General features: G+C 50.2%; 1 protein-coding gene across 3 annotated transcripts in view; it reads right to left on the bottom strand.

Moving 5' to 3' along the window:
• Positions 1-257: 257 nt before the first annotated feature.
• The window catches only part of LOC100669150 (guanine nucleotide-binding protein subunit alpha-15), a 46,924-nt gene continuing 22,972 nt past the window's right edge, over positions 258-24,209 (bottom strand). Inside the window, exons 7-8 of one of the 3 annotated variants that reach the window (XM_064280249.1) lie at positions 12,690-12,775; positions 258-12,219 (exon numbers count right to left, since the gene is read on the bottom strand). In XM_064280249.1, coding sequence (XP_064136319.1) covers positions 10,948-12,219; positions 12,690-12,775 — 1,358 coding nt within the window. In that variant the 3' untranslated portion in view covers positions 258-10,947. Of the gene's footprint in view, positions 12,220-12,689; positions 12,776-17,787; positions 18,742-24,209 lie in introns of those variants that run through there. The other 2 variants (XM_023540936.2, XM_064280250.1) reach the window with 2 other exon arrangements.

The following is a 24,209-nucleotide window of genomic DNA, read 5'->3' as shown; positions in this document are numbered from 1 at the left end:
CCTGGCAGAAGTTTCAGAGGTAGTCAGTTAAAACTCCCTGGGAATGTAGATTATAAACTCCATGGAGGGAAAGACTTTTGTCCGTTTTTGCGTTGATGTATCCCCAATACCTGACATAAGACCCAGCACACCATAAGTGGTCTATGCAAGGTTTGAATGAATGAAAGAAGAAATTACGATAGACGTTTCCTAGGCAGTGGATTATGGGACTTGTAGTGTGGAGAGAGAGATAATATTTATATTTATACTTATCTATATTTTTGACATACTTGTACTAAATAATTATTCGTTGTTATTTGAAATTCAAATTTAGCTGGGCGTCCTGTATTTGTGTTTGGTAAGTCTGGTGTTATGGACTGAATTTGTATCCCCCAGAAATATGTGTTGTAAATGGTAACCTCACTGCAGTGCTTAAAAGCTATGGGGGTTCACCAAAAGGTCAGCAGTTCAAACCACCAGCCACTACTTGGAAACTCTGTGGGGCAGTTCTACTCAGTCCTATAGCGTCACTATGAGTCAGAATCAACTACGGCAATGTTTTCTTTCTTTTTTTTTTTTTTTTGCATAAACCTTTTTTTTTAAATTTTTATCGTGCTTTAAGTGAAAGTTTACAAATCAAGTCAGTCTCTCACACAAATACTTATATACATCTTGCTGCATACTCCCAATTGCTCTCCCCCTAATGAGACAGTTTGCTCCCTCCCTCCACTCTCTCTTCTCGTGTCCATTTCGCCAGCTTCTAACCCCCTCCACCCTCTCATCTCCCCTCCAGGCAGGAGATGCCAACATAGTCTCAAGTGTCTACCTGATCCAAGAAGCTCACTCCTCACCAGCATCCCTCTCCAACCCATTGTCCAGTCCAATCCATGTCTGAAGAGTTGGCTTCGGGAATGGCTCCTGTCCTGGGCCAACAGAAGGTCTGGGGGCCATGACCACCGGGGTCCTTCTAGTCTCAGTCAGACAATTAAGTCTGGTCTTTTTATGAGAATTTGGGATCTTCATCCCACTGCTCTCCTGCTTCCTCAGGGGTTCTCTGCTGTGTTCCCTGTCAGGGCAGTCATCGGTTGTAGCTGGGCACCATCTAGCTCTTCTGGTCTCAGGCTGATGTAGTCTCTGGTTTATGTGGCCATTTCTGTCTCTTAGGCTTGTAATCACTTTGTGTCCTTGTGTAGGGTAATGCTATTCAGCTATATGCATTCCCTCCCTAATGGAGTTAGCTTTGGTCTTCCCTGAAGCATGCTGGGGATGAATTCGGAATGGACTCAGGCTAAGGTACAAAGCCGGGAGTGGCATGACTGAGCCAGCGGTCAAGGCTGAAGAATGCCTTAGCAACAAGAAGGAAAACATCTGGGCCTGGACATGAAGTCCCTGGGAACACTGACTGCCCAAGGACGTGGGAGAAAACGATGAACCTTGGTCCCAGCTGGAATGGTATATAAGCTTGGGTCCCTTGCTAGGTGGTGGAGGAAAAACTCCAGCCGGCCGCCACTGGACAGCAGCTGCTTGCCCATGTCAGTAAGTTTCCCTGAATAAATGTATGAATCTGGAAAGGGCTATGTGTCAGTTCTTCGGATTATCTGCCAGGATGCACAGCGAGGGTCTTCCCTTGCTGGGGCTGTTCCCCGACAAGTGGCGCAGTCAGCAGGATCTGAAGGGCACACCATGCCTTCCCAGATGCATGGGGAAAAGCGGGCTCCACTGGGGGAAATCCCAGGGTGGCCAGGGACGCATACCCTGGGACCACTAGCCCAGGCTGTTGGTGCCTGGGGACCTGTGCATGAGTATGGGGACACCCCTAAAGTGCCACAGGGATTGTTGCAGTTACTAAAGCCTTTGCATGCTGAGAAAGAAAAGGTTGTTCGTGGTTTGGTTGCGGGAGTTGTGTGGCTGCTGTTGTGGGCATGGCGATATTCTTGGGAGTCCCCAAAGCAAAAGCCACATTGCCATACCGAGGCGGCTTGTGTGGGGTGGCTTCTACTGGCAGCGCTGAGAGGGGCGTCCGATGCGGAGCCAGCCGCTAGGGCCCTAACTAGGCAGCTGGAAGCAGAGCTACAACTGGAGGGTTTGCGGGCAGCATACTCCTCCTCCCCTGAAACATTAGTGCCCCGTTTGTGGAAGCAAGAGGCATTTTCGGGGGACATCCTGGGGTGGCCAACGACCTCTATGTGGGGAGGTCTGGCCCGTATGCTTTTCTGTGGGAGAAATCCTGGGGTGGCCAGCCAAGCCTGGCTAGCTCAATCGGTAGAGCATGGGACTGGAGCTACTTGGAGGGGATAAACAGGTCTCTGGCACTGAGAACGCCCTGTAACACCCAGTGCAAAGCAAGAGTTAAAACAGCAGGGAAAAAAGAAAAAACAGGAGTAAAAAGCCCGTCAGGATAGCTTGTGTTGAGCGACCTTGAAGAGACCTCAGAATTCTCTGACAGCTGCCCCCACCAAGGTAACTGAACAGCAACCCAGCTGTAGCTGCAATGGTAAGGGGAAAACTAAAAGAGGGGGCCCACCTCCAGGTTACCAGGTAACTGGGCTGGACCCACGCTTGCACTTGGTGTGATGGAGGTGTGGCCCCATAAATGAGTGAGGGCTCTGCCAACTTTTCCCAGATCTTTCAGAAATAATTAAGATTGAGGATTAAGCCTAATTCCTCTGTTACCAACGAGGAGCAAAGGCCTTGTGTTAAAATTAAAGTCCAGTGAGGTATACTTTGGGCCTGAGGTCACTCTCACTGAGACACTTACCCCAGCCTGACTATGGAGAAGTCCCTTGGGGCCCCTACAACTCCTTACTGCATGTACTGATGATGTCGATGTATTAATGCACACCTTTGTAGACTTTTGCCTCCAAGTCCTGATGGGAATTGCTGCAGTTAGGGCCATTTTTAGAGGGGCATGAGGAAACTGTGACATGGGCTATAGCTAACAGCCTGGCCATTCAATCTGGCCGCTGAAAACCCTCGGACTGACATATAAAGCAATCCCCTACAGAGATGAGACATCTGGACGAAATAAATAACAAAATCAGTTCTGCTCCTGAGAAACTTTTGTTACTTGTGTGGATAGTCATCAGAAAAGCCCCTGTGCTGAGAGTGGAAAACAGCCAACGAGCAGACCGGTCTTACCAGCTGACTGCAGAGGCTGAAGCATTGTCTGCTCCAGGGTAAAGAGATGTGCAATCGACCACCTCCTGGATGTAAGAGAGGACTGCCCATGGAATTCACGCACCCTCCTAGACTTGCCCTACACGCATGGACTGCCACTGTCATCAGAAAACGTTGGATAGCACAGGAAAGCTGACCTGCCTACAAGACCCTGGCCAAGACTAAACCTGTGCAGGGACAGATTCCTCAGCCAACAGGCCAGGGTGTTCTCAGCAGGTAAATCGTATCGGGGCATTTTATCCTATACAGAGGCTTCCGCTGGATCTTGAACGAACTCTTCATACTCTTTATCACCCCAAGACATAGGGGCAGTTGAGCACTTCAATGGACAGGTTTAAATGGCTGATGGGAGGGGAGGAGACAACCCCAGCCCGGACCATGCATCTCAGACAAGCAGTCTGGGGTCTCAGTGCAGCAGTTCCCTGCAAGGGCATTTATTTGTGCCGTGTGTTTGATCAAACTGTCTATTCTATAAAATGTGTGTCTTTGGTGTAAAATTGTTCCTGACAAAAGATCTGAGTTCCGCAAAGGCTCTGACCAGAGCCCACGAGAGGAGGCCAAGCCTCAGGCTCCCCGACCAAGGGGTGGGAATCTCCCTCATCCCTGGACTAGAGGTGTGGCCAAGGTGCACCGCAGGTGCAGGAAGCCCTCCGCTGGGTGACAGGGGACCGGAGGCCACACATTGAAATGATCATACGCTGGACCCTCACCAACAAGCAACATGTTTTGACTTTGGTAGACACTGGGGCAGAATGCAGCCTGATGTATGGTAACCCAAATAGCTTTAAAGGGCCACTAAACAGCTATCGATGGATACGGGGGTGGGGGTGTCAGGGTGCAGCAAATCAAACTAGTGCTGCAGCTTAGAAGGCTACCCCCAAAGGCCTTCCCATGCCCTGATACTGGAATTCATTCTGGGCAGAGATACCTTGTTGGGGCTGGAGCTGCAGACCTCCGGTGAGTTCTGCCTGCAAGTGAAAGCCGTAAAACCTGTAGTACAGGGTAATGCTAAATGGTTCCCTGTGCAGTTGCACTCCCCAGCTCAGGTCATGGCCCTTAAGCAGCACTGCCTCCCTGGTGGGCACCAAGAAATCACTGAGGCCGTGAAGGAGCTACACCCAGTGGGGATTCTGAGACCAGCCGAGAGCCCCTTCAATAGTCCTGTCTGGCCAATGCACAAGCCGGACGGCTCCTGGAGAATGACGGTAGACTACTGGGAATTGAATAAGGTGGCTCCCCTCTTGTTTGCAGCTGTACTCAACATCGCGCAGATGATGGGGCAAATGGGGGAGGCATTGGACACTTACCACTTGGCTAATGCTTTCTTTAGCATCCCTCTACACCCAGACAGCCAGGACCAGTTTGCCTTCAGTCGGGAAGTGAGGCAGTGGGCCTTCACCGTGCTCCCACAAGGATACCTGCGCAGTCCCACCATATGCCATGGCGTGGTTGCCACTGACCTCAAGTGGTGGATTCCCCTTGCTGAGGTGGCTGTATTCCACTATATTGATGATGTCATGCTGACCTTTGACTGTTTGCTTCTTTGCAGACTGCAGTTAGTGAAGTAGTCATGCACTTCCAGTTGCGGGGATGGGCAGTGAATGAGGGAAGAACGCAGGGGCCTGGTGTGTCGGTCAGGTACTTGGGTGTTTTGTAGTTGGGTAAGACACAAGTGATGCCTGAAGCAGCGATAGATAAAGTCCAAGCCTACCCATGCCCAGAAACTGTGAAGCAACTACAGGCAATTGACGGGCTCCTGTTCTTGGGGTACTAGCACCCCTTAGTACCCCACATAGCCCACACCCTACGGCCCCTATATAGGTTAGCGAAAAAAGAAGTGAGACTGAAGGAGAGAAACAAAAAGATTGGATGAGAAAGCGATATGGGGGGCTAGAGGGGAAGAGAATGAGAGAGAGAGACAAGTGAAACTAGGAAGAGTTCTAGAAAGCGAGGGTATAAGAAGAGAGACAGAGAATGTGAAAAAAGGGCAGTGTGGGACTGAGAGACAAAGGAAGAGGAGGCCTTCCAGCAGGCGAAGTTCGCTGGAAAACAAATACAGGCTTTAGGAGTGTTAATACAAGGTCAGCCGTGCCAACTGGACATACCCTGTTACCCCGAGGGGTACGGGTAGGGCCTGTGGCCACAGCAAAGCAATGAGAGAGTGCCACTGGGAATTCGGTCCCGGTTGTGGCGTGGAGCGGAAGAGAGGTACCGCATGTTGGAGAAAGTCATGCGCAGTGTATAATGCCTGACTGCAGGTGGAAGCAAGTCCTTATAAAGGGCCAAGCTTCCCTTTACTGGGAGCATCGGAATGGGACTAATACCTCTTGTCCCCTCAGAGTGATGGGTTGGACCCCCAATAACAGTGTGCTAGAACCCTGCTAGTTGTTGCCAATAGTTGGTTAGGGAAGCAAAAGCAAAGCCTATGGGCAGGGGCATGCCCATCACCCAAGGGTGGCTTTGGACATGCGGCTTCCATGGGTGGCCATAACTGCCCTACAACTGGGTGGGGAACTGCACCTGGGCGGCTGTACATAGCTGTTGGTATTTACACCACAACTGGCAAACTGTAACAGTCCAGCACAGATACCAGTGCGCATCGTGGTGGTTTTGCCCCTCGTCCCTGTTCTCATCCCAGGCCACCACTGTAGATGTGGACTGGCAGGTAGGGGTGCTAGCCAGACACACCACAGCTGCACTTAACACCACCAGGTGGGCTAGCACCCTTCTGAATAGGGTGACTCAACAAATACGGAAGGTCGTCCTTCAGAGTAGGATGGCCCTTGACATCCTGACTGCCACCTATGGTGGCACCTATGCCATGATAAAAGTTGAATGTTGCATGTATAGCCCCGATGCCTCTAAAAATGCGTCTTTGGCTCTGTAGGACTTGCAGCAACACCACACTTCTATCAAACATGACGCTGCTGACCCTGTCTCCAGCTGGCTGCAATCCCTCCCGTCCGCCTGGCGCACAGGCTTCTGGGTGATATTGGGACTCTTACTACTATGTCTGTTCCTGTGTTGCTGGTTATACTGAGAATGTGGTCTGGCTTTGCAACGCTCCTCTGCATGCCAAGTCCGAGGGCTATCACAGAAGAGGGGGCCGTAAGATGGTAAGGACAATAGGAGGGTATGCAGGGGTGGACTGTAAGGTAATGTTATTCAGCTATATGCATCCTCCCCTAATGGAATCAGCTTTGCTCTCCCCTGAAGCGTGCTGGGGTTGAATTCGGGATGGACTTGGGCTAATGTACAAGGCCGGGAGTGGCATGACTGGGCCAGTGGCCAAGGCCAAAGAATGCCGTAGCAACAAGAAGGAAAACATCTGGGCCTGGACATGAAGTCCCTGGGAACACTGACTGCCCAAGGACGTGGGAGAAAACGATGAACCTTGGTCCCAGCTGGAATGGTATATAAGCTTGGGTCCCTTGCCAGGTGGTTGTGGAAAATACTCCAGCCGGCCGCCACTGGAGAGCAGCAGCTTGCCCGTGCCAGTAAGTTTCCCTGAACGTATGAGTCTGGAAAGGGCTATTTGTCAGTTCTTCAGATTATCTGCCAGGATGTGCAGCGAGGGTCTTTCCTTGCTGGGGCTGTCCCCGACACCTTGGTATTCTTCATTCTCCTTTGATCCAGGTGGGTTGAGACCAATTGATGCATTTTAGGTGGCCACTTGCTAGCGTTTAAGACCCCAGACGTGCGGCAATGATTTTAACAGGGTATACCTGTGGTTATATCCCGTTTGGGAATGAGCTGTCTTTGTTATGTTAATAAGAGGATTAATATAGGGTGTGTCTTGAGTCAATCTCTTTTGAGATATAAAAGAGAGTAAGCAGGCGTGAGAGAAGCAGAGATGGGGGAAGAGAGATGCCAAGACACATGAAGATTGCCCAGGAGCAGAAGCTGAAAGGAACAAGGACCTTCCTCCAGAGCCGACAGAGTGAAAGCCTTCCCCCAGAGCTGACATCCTGAATTCAGACTTGTAGCCTCCTAAACTGTGAGAAAATAAATTTCTGTTTGTTAAAGTCCATCATTTATGGTGTTTCTGTTATGCAGCACGAGATAACTAAGACACTTCGGCATCTCTAGGAATCCAGGTCTCAGGACCAGTGGTACTTAAAGACTATCAGCCACTCCACCCCTTGTACAGATGGGAAGACTGAGGCTGGAGGATGCAGAAGATTGCAGCTCTGGCCCTCAGCGAGTTGACAGCCCAGGCTCTAATATGGTTGCCTCCTAAAAGGGCTTGAGACCTCTCTTCTTACCTGCATAAGGCTAGTCACCTGACTACCTCTCTGTGCCTCAGTTTCTCCATCTTTCAAATGGGGTTAATGGCGGTACGTACCTGTGTTCCTTGCTTCCAAGGAGCATTCTAATGCATGTTATCAGAAGGGACTAATGCCTGGAGAAGGACATCATGCTTGGTAAAGCAGAGAGTCAGAGAAAAAGAGGAAGATCCTCAATGAGATGGGTTGACATAACGACTGCAACAATGGGCTCAAACACAGCAACAATTATGAGGATGGCACAGGACCAGGCAACGTTTCATTCTGTTATACGTGGGGTGGCTTCAGGGCCAGATTACCTAATAAGCAAGGTATGCACTGGCCCAATTGTGCCTTCCCACCGATCTGCAGTGCATAATTTCACCTGTCCACTACCACGTCAACTATATGATGAAACCCGTGTGAAATTGCTCACCACAGATTAGCAAGTAAATACAATTTCGTACCTTCGTACCTTGCTCAATGCAAAGCGGTGCACACCGTGCGTACTGGGTAATCTGCCCCGGGTGGCTATGAGTCGGAGTCAACTTGGGAGCGTCTAACAGTAACAACGTGCATTAGCTTTTTAAGGCTGTCATAACAAAGAACCACAAAGGGGGTGGCTTTAAACAACAGAAGTTTATTGTCTCACAGTTCTGGAGGCCAGAAATCAGAATTCAGGGCATTGGAAGGGCTGCGCTCCCTCAGAAGGCTCTAGGGAAGGGTCCTTCCTTGCCTCTTCCATCTTCTGGTGGCCCGAGGCATTCCTAGGCTCGCAGGTTCACCTTCGCGTGGTTGTCTGCCTTCTCTTTTTCCCTGAGTCCCCTCTCCTTTTTCATAAGACACCACTCAGGTGGGATTAGGGCCCACCCTACTCAGTATGACATCCTGTGAATTTAACCGATACCATCTGCAAAGATCCTGTTTCCAAACAAGGTCACATTTACAGGTACCGGGGGTTAGGACTCCAGCGTATCTTTTTAGGGGACACAATTCAACCCATAACAGCACCTTATAGGGGTTTCATGAGGATTAAATGAGTTAATACAAACTGCTTAGAACAATGCCAGGCACCAGGCAATACATAAGGGTTTGTCGTTATTGTTATTCTTTAAAACATACGCGCACACGTCCCATTTCGTGAACACTTGCTAAGTGCCAGGGTCTTTATGTGCCCGATCTTGCCAAATCCTCACAGCAACCCAGGAGGGCAGGGGCTACCACCATTCCCATTTTACGGATAAGGAAACTGAGGCCCATGGTTTGTGGCAGAGCTAAGGAGCAGCAATTGTTACAGATGCCAGCACAGGGGTCATTGTTAGCCACTGAGTTTTCCAGCCAGCACAAGTCAGGGCTCTTGAGGACAGTCCTGCTGCCACCAGGAAAGAGGCTGAGTGGAGAAGGAGGAGAAGAAAGAGACTTCCAAGGCTCAGCCACAGGCGGGCTGCTGGGTGCAGTTCTCCCAGAGCTCTGGCTGTTGAGCGACTACTGTGTGCTGGGCTGGGTGCCGGGGACACAGAGATGACCAAGACAAAGCTACAGTCTCCACCTCATGGAACTCACAGTCCACTGGAGGAGGTGGATATATAACTAGGGGATATCAGAGCCTTAATGGGGGGGCACACAGGCAGCTGGGGGAGCCACAAGGAGGCCTAGGGAGGAGAGGAAATCAGGGGAGCCTTCCTGAAGGAGGTGGTACTTCAGCTGAGACCTGAAGGTTGAGAAGGCAGCAATCAGGAGGAAAATGAGAGAAGACGCAGGCCAGGCAGAGCCACAATAGGGGGTGCATAGGCAGCTGAGGGAGCCCAGAGGAGGCCTAGGGAGGAGAAACTGGGGAAGGCTTCACGGAGGAGGTGGTGCCTCAGCTGAGACTTGGAGGATGGGCAGGTGACAGTCGAGTGAAGAATGACAGACAGTGCAGGCGCCCAGTGGCTCCACGGTAGAAAGACCTGGCAATCTGCTCTCGTAAGGATCAATTACAGCCTTGGAAACCCCATGGAGCAGTTCTACCCTGTCACATGGAGTTGCTGTAAGTTGGAATAGACCCCACAGCACCCAGCAACAACGACATGGGGATATTTAAACATAAATTAATGGACATTAAATAAAGTTAAAAGTTCAGTTCTTCAGTTGCCCTGGCCACCTGTCAAGTGCTCAGCAGTCACACACACAGGCTGGTGGCTGCCGTACGGGACATCGCAGGACATGTTATGGGACCACTGAAAGCCCAGCACAATGACCAGCTCTGGGTGTGTACCTCGGGTCATAGGTGCTGCCACGAGCCCATTTTACAGATGGCACTGAAGGGAAAGCTAGAAGAGTGGGCCAGATTCCCCCAGGCCAGGTGGGCCAGGCAGCCCCTCTGCCAGTTCCCAGGCTGAGACCTGGAAAGACAGAGACCAGAGCCCGCGGACCAATTTAGCTTCAGTTTGTGAAAAATTGGCTGGACAACTCCTGGGGGGTGGGGGAGGAGCCTGGGGGCCCCCAGCCTGAGGTCAGGGGAGGGGAAGGGAAAGGGGAAGTGAGCTAGAAGGGGCGGGCCTGGGAAGTCTCCAACGGCCGGACCAGACACATGGTGAGAGTGATTGGTGACACACATGCACACGCACCCAAACATGCATGCACAACACGTGCTGACATACACGCACACAGGCATGCACACGCCCGTGTGCACACACACGCACACACGCCCTCGCACGAGAGAACCGACACGCAGGTGTCTGTGCACACGCAGACATATGAACATTGTCTACTATTTATGTTACACTCAGGGCACACACTCACGGGCACACCCCGAGGTACTAGTTCGCCTAAGCACACACGTTCAGAAACATCGTACACACAGACGCACTCACACAGAGTCAGAAACACACGGCGCCCCAGATGCCTGTCTCTCCCTCTCTCCCTGTCCCTCTCTCCCCCTCTTTCTCTCTTTCCCTCCTTCTCTGTCTCTCTCCTGTCCCTCTCCGTCTCCATCTCTCACACGCGAGGGAGGGTACCCATCCACTCGCAGACGCACGCACCCCCACGCCCCCTTGTCCTCACAGTCACACCCCCAAGCCCAGACTGCCCACCCTCCGGCTGGGGCCACACCCACCCGCACGCTGCCGGCTCTCGGCCCCACACATGGCCCCTCAGCACGCACACACACGCATGAATAAGAGGGAGACCTCGGCATGTCATACCGTCATCGAATGTCATTGTTGCCAGGGCATCAAACCCACAGCCTGCCCCTCGCAGCCTGGGGCCAGGACTCCCCAGAATCACACAGGCGCCGGGCTGCAGGCAAACCCACTGGCCCGCCTCCGGAGTGCTCTCTACTCCAACGCGCAGTCCTCTCCTCCACGGAGACGACCGGAAACCTGCTCGGTATCAGGGGAGGCCTCCGGAGGGCCTCAGGGCCCGGCAGACCCCTTCTCTCGCACGCCTCTCCTGAACCCGCTGGCCCCAGGCCCCCCTCTTCTGCCGAAGGAGGACACCGCGTAGGCACACGCCTGGCGGCTGTCCTGTCACCCCCGCCTTGGCCCTAGATGCTCCTGACGCTGGAGATGCTGGACAGGGGCTCCCGCATGCGGAAGCTGAGCGACCTGGAGCCCCGGAAGCTGTCCCTGGGCCTCAGCGAGCTGTCAGTGGTGGAGGCGCCGGAGTGGGCCTCGGCGGCGCGGGCCAGGCAGTCCCCAGGGCCTCGAATGCCGAGCCACAGACAGCCCCCGCACAGGAAGGCCAGCACAGCCCTGCACACCTCGCGGCTGCGGAAGGAGTAGATGATGGGGTTGATTGCAGAGTTGAGCACGGCCAGCGTGAGGATCCAGTCCATGCCCCGCAGGTACTCCTGGGCCCAGATGTTGGAGCCGAAGATGTCGGCCAGCAGCAGGCAGAAGAGCGGTCCCCAGCACACGATGAAGGCCACCAGGATCATGAGCACGGTGCGGAGCATCCGGCGGGACCGCGGGGCCTGGCGACCGTTGAGCCGCACCAGCCTGAAGATGGCACCGTAGAGCACGGTGATGGCAGCCAGGATGAGGGCGAAGACGACCACGCAGAAGAAGATGTACTCCTTGGCATAGAGCGGGAGGAGGCTGGAGCAGCGCTGAAAGGTGCACACACAGTTCCAGCCCAGCATTGGCAGCAGCCCCATCAGCGCGGCCAACAGCCAGCACAGAAAGATGAAGCTGAAGACTCGACCCTTCTTCGTGGTCCGGCTCTCGGCCACCAGGTGCACCATGGTCACAAAGCGCTCGCTGGCGGTGAACAGAAGGCTGAAGGTGGACGCGGCCAGGGCTGTGAAGAGCAGGCCCTCCCGAAAGAACCACATGGTGGGTGTCAGGTGGAAGGTGCGGGCGCCCGAGAGCAAGACGTTGACCAGGTAGGCCACACCTGTGAGCAGATCGCTCATCGTGATGTTGAACAGGCAGTAGAAGACCCAGCGCCGGGACCGCATACAGGTCGTGATGGCAGCCAGCACTAGAAGGTTCTCCAGCACCACCAAGCAGCTCACAGCCACGAAGAGGCCCCGCAGGGCCCCCAGGCCGCTGTCCTCAGGCCCCCCGCGCCAGGCCAGGCGCCCCGAGTGGTTATAGTGCAGCAGGATGAGCCGGCTGTGCCCCTCGTCTGCCAGCTGCTGGCAGAACTCAGGGGCCACCACCGGGTACCCTGTAGCATTCATAGCGGGCCCGGGGCAGACTGCCGCCCGGTGTGGCTGGGCCGGGCAGGGTGGAGCTACTGCCTTGCCCCGGCTGTTTCCTGTTGTTTGAAATTTCCTGTTATGTTCGAGGTACCCCCAGGGTGGTGGTGAGGCCTGGGACAGGGAGGAGCAACCCAACGGTCGGCTCGATGGGGCCCGAGGAGGGTACCGTGGCCAGTCTCTGCTGCAGACCCTGGCCCTGCCCCAGCTGCCCCCTTCTGGCCCTCGAAAGCCCTGGAGGTGGCAGGGGCCAACTGCTGGAGTCACCCAGTGGAGAGGGTCCCCACCCTCCCTTAGCTACGCCCTCCAGGTCTTGTGGGTCCCCCGACTTCTAGAAGCATGCCTGGAATGGTCCACTCTTCCTGGGCCAGGTTTTGGGGTACGGGGGTGGGAAATGGCACAGGAATCCAGAGGTGTGAGTATGACTGTCCCTGCCTGGCCCCTCCCCCACCCCACAATCACCTCCTCGACCAACCCACCAAACCCCCGAGGGGTGACCTCCAGCCACCTGAGAAGGCCCTGCAGGTTCCCCACGTGCCCCTAGGCCCCCTCCCCACCCCAAGGTCATTTGATCAAGAGCTTACCCGAGACAATGGTGGCCCCTGGCCATGGGGAGGAGGTGGTGGAGGCAACTCTACTAGCCAGATGTCCCATGAAAGGCACAGGTGTCCTGTGAAAAGTACAGGTGTCTCATGGGGGACAGATATCCCATGGGGGGCTCAGGTATCCCGTGGGGGCATAGATATCCCATGGGGGCACAGGTGTCTCATGGGGGTTCAGGTATCGTATGGGGGCTCAGGTGTCCCATGGGGGCTCGGGTGTCCCATGAAAGGTACAAGTGTCCCATGGAGCACAGATATCCTCAAGAGAGACATAGGTATGCCATGAGGGGCATTGTACTGACCCTGGACTGAGCCCCGACCCCAACTGAGCACGTGGCTCCTGCTGAGACACTGAGCCCAGGCCCAGACAGTAAACTCAGGTCTAAATCAAGATGTGCTGAGAAAGCAGAGGTCAGCTGAACGTAGGCAGATCTGTCCAACGGGGACCTTCCATAAACTGCAGCCTCCTGCGTGAGAGGCTTTACCTGCATCGTTGTTGTGAGCTGCAGTGGAGTTGGCCCCGACTCACGGCGGCCCCGTCGACAACAGAACAGGATTTTGCCCAGTCCTGTACCACCCCATGATCAGTTGCGAGCTGGACCTTTGTGCTCCTCGGGGTTTTCACTAGCTGATTTTCAGAAGCCAATTGCCAGGCCTTTCTTCCTAGTCCCTCTTAGTCTGGAAGCTCCACTGAAACCTGTTCTGCACCCCTGCAACATGCAAGCCTCCACTGACAGACGGCTGGTGGCTGGGCATGAGGTGTGCTGGCTGGGAATCGAACCCAGGTCTCCCACATGGAAGGCGAGAATTCTACCACTGAACCACTGCTGCCTCTTATGTACATTTGTTGTTGTTAGGTGCGGTGAGTCGATTCTGACTCATGGTGATCCCATGTCACAGAGTAGGACTGCCCCCGCCATAGGGTTTCCTAGTCTGTAATCTTTATGGCAGCAGATTGCCAGGTCTTTCTCCTGCGGAGCCACTGGGTGGGTTCAAACCATCAACCTTTTGGTTAGCGGCCAAGCGCTTCTCATTTAATCCTACAATTATCTCCGTGTTATAGACATAGTCCCCCCTCTAGGAGATTACTCTGAAGATACAGCTCTAACAAAATTAATACGCAGAGGTGGATTCATCGATGAACAAACAAATCTATCTCGGAAGAAGTGCAACCAGAATGCTCCTTAGAAGCAAGGATGGTGAGACTTTGTCTCACGTAGTTTGGACATATTATCAGGGGGGATCAGTCCCTGGAGAAGGACATCATGCTTGGTAGAGGGTCAGAGAAAAAGAGGAAGACCCTCAACGAGATGGATTGACACAGTGGCTGCAACAATGGGCTCAAGCATAACAATGATTGTGAGGATGGCGCAGGACTGGGTAGTGTTTTGTTCTTTTGTACATATGGTCACTGTGAGTTGGCACCGACTTGATGGCATCTAACATTCATTGATGTGTAGTTTGTAAGTGCAAAATAACAGAAAATGCCCAAATGCCTATACCCAGGAAAGTGGCTGAATAAACTAATCTGAGCCCATGGTGGAGTACTATGCAGCTGTGAAAAAGGAGGAGGATGGCTCTATGAACAGAATGGTGTGATTTCCAGGACCTAGTATTACATTTTTTGGAAAAGTGCAAAAAAGTGTATGTAGTATGCTACCTTTTGCGTAATAAAGAAGGAGAAAAAAATACACACATCTGCTTATTTTTGCAAAATAAACACAGGAAAGATAAACCAGGAACTAATGAAATTGGTTACCTACAGGAACTAATGAAATGGTAAGTAGAATGGAAATTGGACAGGGAAAGGAATGATGCTCTGTGAGTGGGTCGTATAGTAGTCTTTGTGACGTTTTTACAGGAGTCCCTGGGCAGCCGAACGGTTCAGTTCTCCGCTATTACCTGGAAGGTTGGCAGTTCAAACCCACCCAGAGGCTCCATGGAAGAAAGGCCTGGCAATCTGCTTCCCAGTGGCGTTACTAGAGTTGGTGTCATCCAGTGCGGTAACTCATGGTGTCACCCCGCCACGGACTTCCTCCCGTACCACACCATACAGAATCCTTAGTCATGTTTTTTGCACTACTGTTACTTATACATGGTAATTCCCGTATATCACTGCCTCCTTCAATTACTACTTCGTTCTCAAAAAAGTATTGATATTAGGTTCACAAATACTCATTACCACAATATTGTAGTTAAAACATTAGAAAATTTGGCAAAGTCAGCGACTACAAAAACACCGGCAGGAACTAAAACAACAGGGCGTGCAGACGAAATCACGGGACTTGCTGCATCATTGTGATTGGGTAACAATGACAGCTCTGACCGGAGGGCGTTAGAAGGGTCAAAAAGTAAACGGTACAAAGTTTTAGCTGCGTAGATACCTTGATACCTTGTAAGCTGGGCTTCCGAAAAATGTTTTTGTCGTTATACTAACCACTGAGATATTTTTTTTTATTAAAAATGATAAATTTCTGCTGAAACAACACAGGAAAATTTTATAGACAGTCATTTTGGTGTTGCCCCTCTGACAGTGTCACCTGGTGTGGTCTGCACCCCCTTCATCCCTCTAGTGATGCCAATGCTGCTTCCATAAAGATCACAGCCTTGAAAACCCTATGGAGCAGTTCTACTCTGCACACATGGGGTCTCCGTGAGTCACAACTGATTTGACAGCGACCAACAAAAACAACATAGTTTTTATAACTTTGTTAGTGTTGTCTATACTCAGAAATGTAAAATTAAATCAACAAGGATGGAGAAAAAAAGTGCTTTAAAATGAAACACAAATAGAAAACAAATGAACTGAAATGTATTTCAAATGAACAACATAACCACAATGAAAAAAAAAAGAAAAAAAAGAACCAGTCCATGTAACTTTCAAACACAGCACTGAGTCTAAAGATAAAAAGAATGACAAAGAAATCGTGAGATTTATTTAGTCGGTTTGTCGTTGGGAGCGGTACGGGTGTAGCAATTCTGAAACTAGCACGGGTATGATGGCTTCGAGAAACGTAGCAGATATATTGATATTATCAGGAACCATGTTCTTCACTGGAGGGGAAAGAAATATCCATCCTTCTAAACGAGCATTCTGGCTGTCCTTCCTCCAAGACAGGTTTGTTCATTCTTCTGGCAGTCCATGGGATAGTCAATATTCTTCACCGACGCCATAATTCAAAGGTGTCAGTTCTCTGTCTTTCTTCCTTTTTCACTGTCCAGCTTTCACGTGCATACAAGACGATTGAAAATCTCATGGCTTGGGTAAGGTGCGCCTTAGTCCTCAAAGTGACATCTTTGCTTTTTAACACTTGAAAGAGGTCTTTTGCAGCAGATTTTCCCAGTGCAATACCTTGTTTGATTTCTTGGCTGCTGCTTCCGTGGGCGTTGATTGTTGAGAATAAAGTATGGAGTTTAGTTAACGGCAACATACCAATGTTGGTTTTTCAGTTGTGACAAATGGACCACACTAATATAAGATGTTGTTGTGTCTTTCACCGTACTTATTCAATCTGTATGCTGAGCAAATAATCCAAGAAGCTAGACTATATGAAGAAGAACGGGGCATCAGGATTGGAGGAAGACTCTTTAACAACCTGTGTTATGCAGATGACACAACCCTGCTTGCTGAAAGTGAAGAGGACTTGAAGCACTTACTGGCGAAGATCAAAGACCACAGCCTTCAGTATGGATTGCACCTCAACAGAAAGAAAACAAAAATCCTCACAACCGGACCAATAAGCCACATTATGATATAGGGAGAAACAACTGAAGTAGTCAAGAATTTCATTTTACTTGGATCCGCAATCAACACCCATGGAAGCAGCAGTCAAGAAATCAAAAGACGCATTGCACTGGGCAAATCTGCAGCGAAAGTCCTCTTTCAAGTGTTGAAAGGCAAAGATGTCACCTTGAAGACTAAGGTGCACCTGACCCAAGCCATGGTGTTTTCAATCGTGTCATATATATGTATGTGAACGCTGAACAATGAGTAAGGAAGACCAAAGGAGAACTGGCGTCTTTGAATTGTGGTGTTGGGGAAGAATAGTGAATATACCATGGACTGCCAAAAGAATGAACAAATTTGTCTTGGAAGATGTACAAACCAGAATGCTCCTTAGAGGCAAGGATGGCGAGACTATGTCTCACATGTTATCATGTTGGACACATTATCAGGAGGGGTCAGTCACGCTTAGTAGAGTATAGGGTCAGCAAAAAAGAGGAAGACCCTCAAAGAGATGGACTGACACAGCGGCCGCAATGATGGGCTCAAGCATAGCAACGATTGTGAGGAGGGCACAGGACCGGGCAGTGTTTCTTTCTGTTGTGCGTGGGGTCACTATGAGTTGGAACCGACTTGACGGCACCTAAAGACAACAATATAAGGCGTTACCAACAGGGGAGACTGGGTGAGGGCTAGAAGGGAACTCCGTACCATCTTCGAATTTTTCCCTCAGTCTAAAACAGTTGTAGAAGATTGTTTGTTTTACAGTAAAAAAAAAAAAAAAAAAACAAAGTGTATATTTTCACCAAAATAAAAATATAATAAAAAAAAAAAAACCCCAAATGTGATGGATGGATGAATGGATGGAATCTTGGCTCTATCGCATTCAGGTGTGTAACTTCGGTCAAATCATTCAACCTCTCTGTGCCTCAGTTTCCTCATCTGTAAAATGGGGGTGATACAGCTCCTACGTAATGGGGCAGCTCTGAGGGTGGCCAGAGGCATGAACCAGAGTCTAGGATAGACTAAGTGGAGCCATCCTCATCATCTTCCTCGGCCTCAACCAAGCTGGGCTGGGGCTGCTGCTGGAATTTGGAGGGGAATGTGGCAACAGAGGGTCTGCCACTGTCTCCTCAATCGGGGAGGGGGCTGGGAGTCCACCGCCTGGCTCAGAGTGACCACAGTCCCGCTTAGCTCTGGCACTGCTCCTGGCACAGGTGGGTGGATAACAAGTAGAACTTCCCTTCCTTCTCTATATTGCTATTCCCACCCCCTCAACCACCAGAACCGCTGGTCCCGGGGAAGACGATCTAAGAAAGGAACAAGAGGGACAAAAGCAGGATGCTGGCGACCAGGTCCTTAAGAAATCATAGGTTTCCAGAATGTCATTTTTTTAATGCTGCAAGGGGCCCCGCAGAAGGTGAGGGAATAAATACAGAAGGGCGGGAGAGGCAGTACGCCCTGGCCCCGGCCTCGCCTGGACAGGAGGGGGTGCCTGTGGGCCTCGGGTTTCCTAGTCTGTAAAACGGAGTTGGCGGGGAGGTAGTCTCTGAAAAGGGCAGCGTTTCCTGGTGGCCTCTTGGTCCCTAGGAAACAGAAGACCCTACGCTGCCCATGAAGTCCGCTAGGTGGCGCCAGAGCCCGGGTCTCTCGGCCTGAAGGACCAGGCCTCGCTTCCCGGAGGTGCGTCCCCCCTCCAGGGGTCCCAGACCTCTAGACAGGAGGCGACATCCTGGGGGTGGGGCTCCTTCGAGAGACATACCCACTTAAGTACTCGAGCCCCCCACTTTTTAACTCTTTCCTCCCCTCTGGCAACACAAGTGGCCATTTTGCTCCCTTTCCAAGCAGGGAAACTGAGTCAAGGAAACGCGAACTGTCCTGGTGAAAGGCAGAGAGTGGCGGCCACCAGTCTCCCACCTTCCGAGTTGCTCGATCGCGGCCCTCCTGACACCTGGGCCTAGGAAGACAAGGGGCTTTGAGGTCCAACGGAGCAAGTGGCCCTGCGCGCAGCCTGCGCCCTCAGGATGCCCCGCGCGCCCCCGCCGCCAGGGCGGATCTGAGCCCCATAGGAACCGGGCCTGGGTCACAGCAGGTTGATCTCGTCCAGGTAGCGAGCGAGCACAGAGTCCCGCACGTCCTTGAAGACCTTGCGGATGTTCTGCGTGTCCGTGGCGCACGTGTAGTGGCTGAAGAGGCGGCGGGAGCGCGGACCCTTCTTGTTCTCTGTGGCGCCGTCTGCGCAGCCCGTGTACATGCCGGTGTACATGTCCAGGATGAACCTCTTGGCTGCCTCAGCATCCTGCTTGGGGCCTGGGGGAAAGGATGCGAGGAGGTCAGGACAGGTGGCATGTAGGGGGCTCTGGAGAAGCTTTGATGAGGAGCACCCCTCTTCCATAACCACAGCATCAGGGCTGGGTGCGCCCCAACAACTCCTGCGGCCAGAGTTCCATTATGTTGACTCCACCTTTTGGTTTTATAGCTGGTCACATGACTGAGTCCAGCCAATAGGAGCATCAACTGGTTCACATGACCTGAGACGGCCAAATGGGATTTTGCTTTGGGACTTTGGGCAGAACTGTGGTGCTGGGGGGATGGGAGCCTGAAGTGGCAGAGACAGACATCCCAGTACTATGCAGAGGGGAATCTGAGGCCAAGAGAAGGGGAGGGCAGTCCCCAAAGGCACCTTAAGTGGCTCCCCGGTGAAGCGCACTGGAGCACTCGTTACATATGTGTTGAAAACGCAACGGGAATAAGACCTTCTGGATTCCCAGACCCGGCCCTGTGACTTACTGTTGTTGGGTGGTGCCGGGTGAATTCCGACTCATAGCGACCCCATGTGACAGAGCAGAATGGCCCCATAGGAATTCCTAGGCTGTAATCTTTATGGGCCACCATGTGTCTGGCAGTTTGTCATACTGTGGTGCCTTGCAAATTGCTGTGATGTTGGAAGCTATGTCACTGGTATTTCAAATATCAGCAGGGTCACTCATGGTGGGCAGGTTTCAGTAGAGTTTCCAGACTAAGACAGACTAGGAAGAAGGACCCGGCAGTCTACTGCTGAAAAAACCTGACCAGTGAAGACCTTATGAATAACAATAGAACATTGTCTGCTTTAGTGCTGGAAGATGAGCCCCTCAGGTTGGAAGGCACTCAAAATAGGATTAGGGAGGAGCTGCCTCCTCAAAGAAGAGTTGACCTTAAAGATGTGGATAGAGTCAAACTTTTGGGACCTTCCTTTGCTGATGTGGCATGACTCAAAATGAGAAGAAACAGCTGCCAAACATCCATTAATGATCAGAAAAGGGACTGTACGAAGTATGAATCTGGGAAAATTGGAAGTCATCAGGAATGAAATGGAACGTATAACATCAATATCCTAGGCGTTAGTGAGCTGAAATGGACTGATATTGGCCAATTTGAATCGGACAGTTTACTATGCTGGGAACGACAACTTGAAGAGAAATGGTGTCGCATTCATCATCAAAAGAACATTTTAAGATCTCTCCTGAAGTATAAAGCTGTCAGTGACAGGATAATATCCATACGCCCACAAGGAAGACCAATTAACACAATTATTACTCAAATTTATGCACCAACCACTAAGGTCAAAGATGAAGAAACTGAACATCTTTACCAACTTCTGCAGTCTGAAATTAATTAAACATGCAATCAAGGTGCGTTAATAATTACTGGTGACTGGAATGAGAAAGTTGGAAACAAAGGAGAAAGATCAATAGTTGGAAAACAAGGCCTTCGTGAGAGAAATGACCCTGGAGATTGCATGATAGAATTTTGCAAGATCAATGACTTCTTCATTGCAAACACCTTTTTTCTACAACATAAACGGCGATTATACGTGTGGACCTTACCAGATGGAATACACAGGAGTCAAATTGACTACATCTGTGACAAACTATGAAGAAGAAGCTTAATATTATCAGTCAGAACAAGGTCAAGAGCCAACCGAGGAACAGACCATCAATTACTCATATGCAAGTTCAAGTTGAAGCTGAAGAAAATTAGAACAAGTCCACGAAAGCCAAAGTACGACTTTGAGTATATGTCACCTGAACTTAGAGACCATCTCAAGAATAGATTTGAGGCATTGAACACTAATGACCAAAGACCAGATGAGTTTTTGAGATGACATCAAAAACATCATAAATGAAGAAAGCAAAAGGTTTTTAAAATGACAGGAAAGAAAGAAAAGACCAAACTGGACGTCAGAAGAGACTCTGAAACTTGCTCTTGAATATAGAGTAGCTAAAGCGAATGGCAGACATGGTGAAGTAAAAGAGCTGAACGCAAGATTTCAAAGGGGAGCTTGAGAAGCCAAAGTAAAATATTACAATGAGATGTGCAAAGACCTGGAGTTAGAAAATGAAAGGAGAAGAACGTGCTCCACATTTCTCAAGCTGAAAGAACTGAAGAAAAAAATTCAAGCCTTGAGTTGCAATATCAGAGAATTCTATGGGCAAAATATTGAATGATGAAGGAAGCATCAAGAGAAGACTGAAGGAATACACAGAGTCACTGAGCTGACAAGAATTGTTTGATGTCCAACCATTTCAGGAGGTAGAATATGATTAAGAACTGATGGTATCGAAGGAAAAAGTCCAAGCTGCATTGAAGGCTCCAGGACCTGACGAAATACCAATTGAGATGTTCCAACAAATGAATGCAATGCTGGAAACGCTCACTTGTCTACACCAAGAAATTTGGAAGACAGCCACCTGGTCAACCTACTGGAAGTGATCCATGTGAATTCCTATGCCAAAGAAAGGGGATCCAACCGAATGCAGAAATTATTGAATAATATCATTAATATCACACACAAGTAAAATTTGGCTGAAGATAATTAAAAAACAGTTGCAGCAGTACATTGACAGGGAACTGCAAGTTGGATTCAGAAGAGGACGTGGAACCAGGGATATCGTTGCTGATGTCAGATGGATCCTGGCTGAAAGCAGAGAATACCAGCAGGATGTTTACCTGTGTTTTATTGACTATGCAAAGGCATTTGACTGTGTGGATCATAACAAATTATGGATAACATTGTGAAGAATAGGAATTCCAGAACACTTAATCGTGCTCATGAAGAACCTGTACATAGATCAAGAGGCAGTCATTCGAAGAGAACAAGGGGATACTGCATGGTTTAAAGTCAGGAACAGTGTGCGTCAGGGTTGTATTCTTTCACCATACTTATTCGGTCTGTCTGCTGAGGAAATAATCTGAGAAGCTGGACTGTGTGAAGAAGAATGTGACATCAGGATTAGAGGAAGAGTTGTTAACAACCTGCGTTATCCAGGTGACACAACCTTGGTTGCCGAAAGTGAAGAGGACTTGAAGCACTTATTGATGACAATCAAAGACCACAGCCTTGTGTATGGATTACACCTCAGCCTAAAGAAAACAAAAATCCTCACATCTGGGCCAATAAGCAACATCATAAAAAAGGAGAAAAGATCGAAGTTGTGAAGAATTTCATTTTACTTGGATCCACAATCAATGCCCACGGAAATAGCAGTCAAGAAATCAAATGACATATTGCGTTGGGCAAATCTGCTGCAAAAGACTTCTTTAAACTGTTAAAAAGTGAAAATGTCACCTTGAGGACTAAGGCGCGCCTGACCCAAGCCATGGTATTTTCAATCGCATCATATACATGCGAAAGCTGGACAACGAATAGGGAAGACCGAAGAAGAGTTGACGCCTTGGAGTTACGGTGTTGGCTTAGAATATTGAATATCCCACGGACTGCCAGAAGAACAAACAAGTCCGTCCTGGAGGAAGTACAACCAGAATGCTCCTTAGAAGCAAGGCTGACGAGACCTCATCTCACATACTTTGGACATGTTATTAACAGGGATCAGTCCCTGAAGAAGGACGTCATGCTTGTTAAAGTAGAGGGTCAGTGAAAAAGAGGAAGACCCTCAATGGGATGGATTGACACAGCGGCTGCAACAATGGGCACAAGCATAGCAACGATTGTGGGGATGGCGCAGGACCGGGCAGTGTTCTGTGCTGTTATACAGAGGGTCTCTATGAGTCAACTGACTCACCAGCACCCAACAACAACAACAACCTCAACAACAATCTTTATCAGAGCAGATCACGAGGTCTTTCTCCCACTGAGCCACTGGTGGGCTCAAACCACTAACCTTTCGGTTAGCAAGTGAGCACTTAACCCTTGTATCACCAGGGCTCCTTCCTGAGTTACCTCATATAATCCGTGTTAACCTCTCTGAGGCTCAGTTTCCTCGTTTGTAAAATGACGATTGTAACAGTCGTGAGCCCCATAGGCTTGTTGTGAAGACACAACGCTATCATGTAGAGGACTTTGTGTTCAGTTGTCAGAAGCCTTTGTGATCTTGTGTGATCATCATTATTTCAGAAGGCAGGATAGAATAGTGGCTAAGGGCGGAAGGCTCCAGATTCAGACACCCTGGGTTCAAATCATACCTCTACCACTTACTGGCTGTACAACTTTTGGCAAGTGATTGAATGGCTCTCTGCTCAGTTTCCCCATCTATATGATGCTGAGAAGAATAAGTCCTACTGCATAGTGTTTGAATGAGGGCTAATGAGTCCCTGTTAGCTCTAGGGGGAGCCAGCTGCCATGTACCGACTACCCTGAGGCTGCCACGCTGTGAGGAAGCCCAACTTACATGAAGAGGCCCTGGATTTGAGACACCAAATGGGGAGAATGAGACAAAGAGAGGAAGAGAGAGACACGCCAAGGAACACCAAGGCACCAGACACATAGGAAAAAAAGCTGTCTTGGAAAGATATCTCCAATCCTAGCCAACCCCGCTCATTCTGTGTGGATACCTCAGAGGCGAATTCACCCAGCAGAACTCCTCCCGGATGGCTAACCCACAAAATCGTGAGTGCGTGGCTGAAACCCTGGTGGTGTAGTGGTTAAGAATTCAGCTGCTAACCAAAAGGCTGGCAGTTCAAATCCACCAGGCGCTTGTTGGAAACCCTGTGGGGCAGTTCTACTCTGCCCTATAGGGTCGCTATGAGTTGGAATAGACTCCAGGGCAATAGGCAATGGGTAAGCCACTAAGACAAGACACGTGGGTGGTACAAATGGTTTGTGCTCGACTAGTAACTGAAAGGTTGGCAGTTCAAACCCACTTAGCGGCACTATGGAAGAAAGGCCTGGCAATTCGCTTCTCTAAAGGTGGCAGCCAAGAAAACCTGACGGAGAAAACCCTACTCTGACACACATGGGGTGCTATGAGTTGGAATCAACTTGAAGGCAACGGATTTGTTTTTTTTGTTTGTTTATTTAGTTTAAGCCACCAAGCTCGTTACCTCAGTAAGGGGTAACTAGGATCCTTCTATCACCTCTCTGTATCCTCAGAGTGGCTCTCTGGGGAAGGTGCTAGCTAATACATACCTTTCCTACCCACATCCCTGGATTAACCAAAACCCTACATCCCCTCTGTAAAATATACTAAATGGTACCCAACACTTTAGGAGCCCTGGTGCCACAACAGTTAAACATTCAGCTGCTAACTGAAAGGTTGGTGGTTCAAATCCACCCAGCAGTTCCATGGGAAAAAGACCAGGCAATCTTCTCCAGTAAAGATTACAGCCTAGGAAACCCTATGGGGCAGTTCTACCCTGTCACATGGAGTCTCTATGAGTCAGAATAGACTAGATGGCACCCAACGACAACCCAGAGTTTACTGTGTTTCTCCCCAGTTGGCCTGGGGCCTTTGCCCTTCTGGTCGAACTGAAGATTTGATCCCAAACCTGTTTATGCC

Source organism: Loxodonta africana, chromosome 3 (assembly GCF_030014295.1).
Source record: "Loxodonta africana isolate mLoxAfr1 chromosome 3, mLoxAfr1.hap2, whole genome shotgun sequence".
Classification (NCBI taxonomy): Eukaryota; Metazoa; Chordata; class Mammalia; order Proboscidea; family Elephantidae; genus Loxodonta; species Loxodonta africana.
Note: the sequence above shows the minus strand (reverse complement) of the source record. Positions and strands in the feature narration are given on the sequence as shown.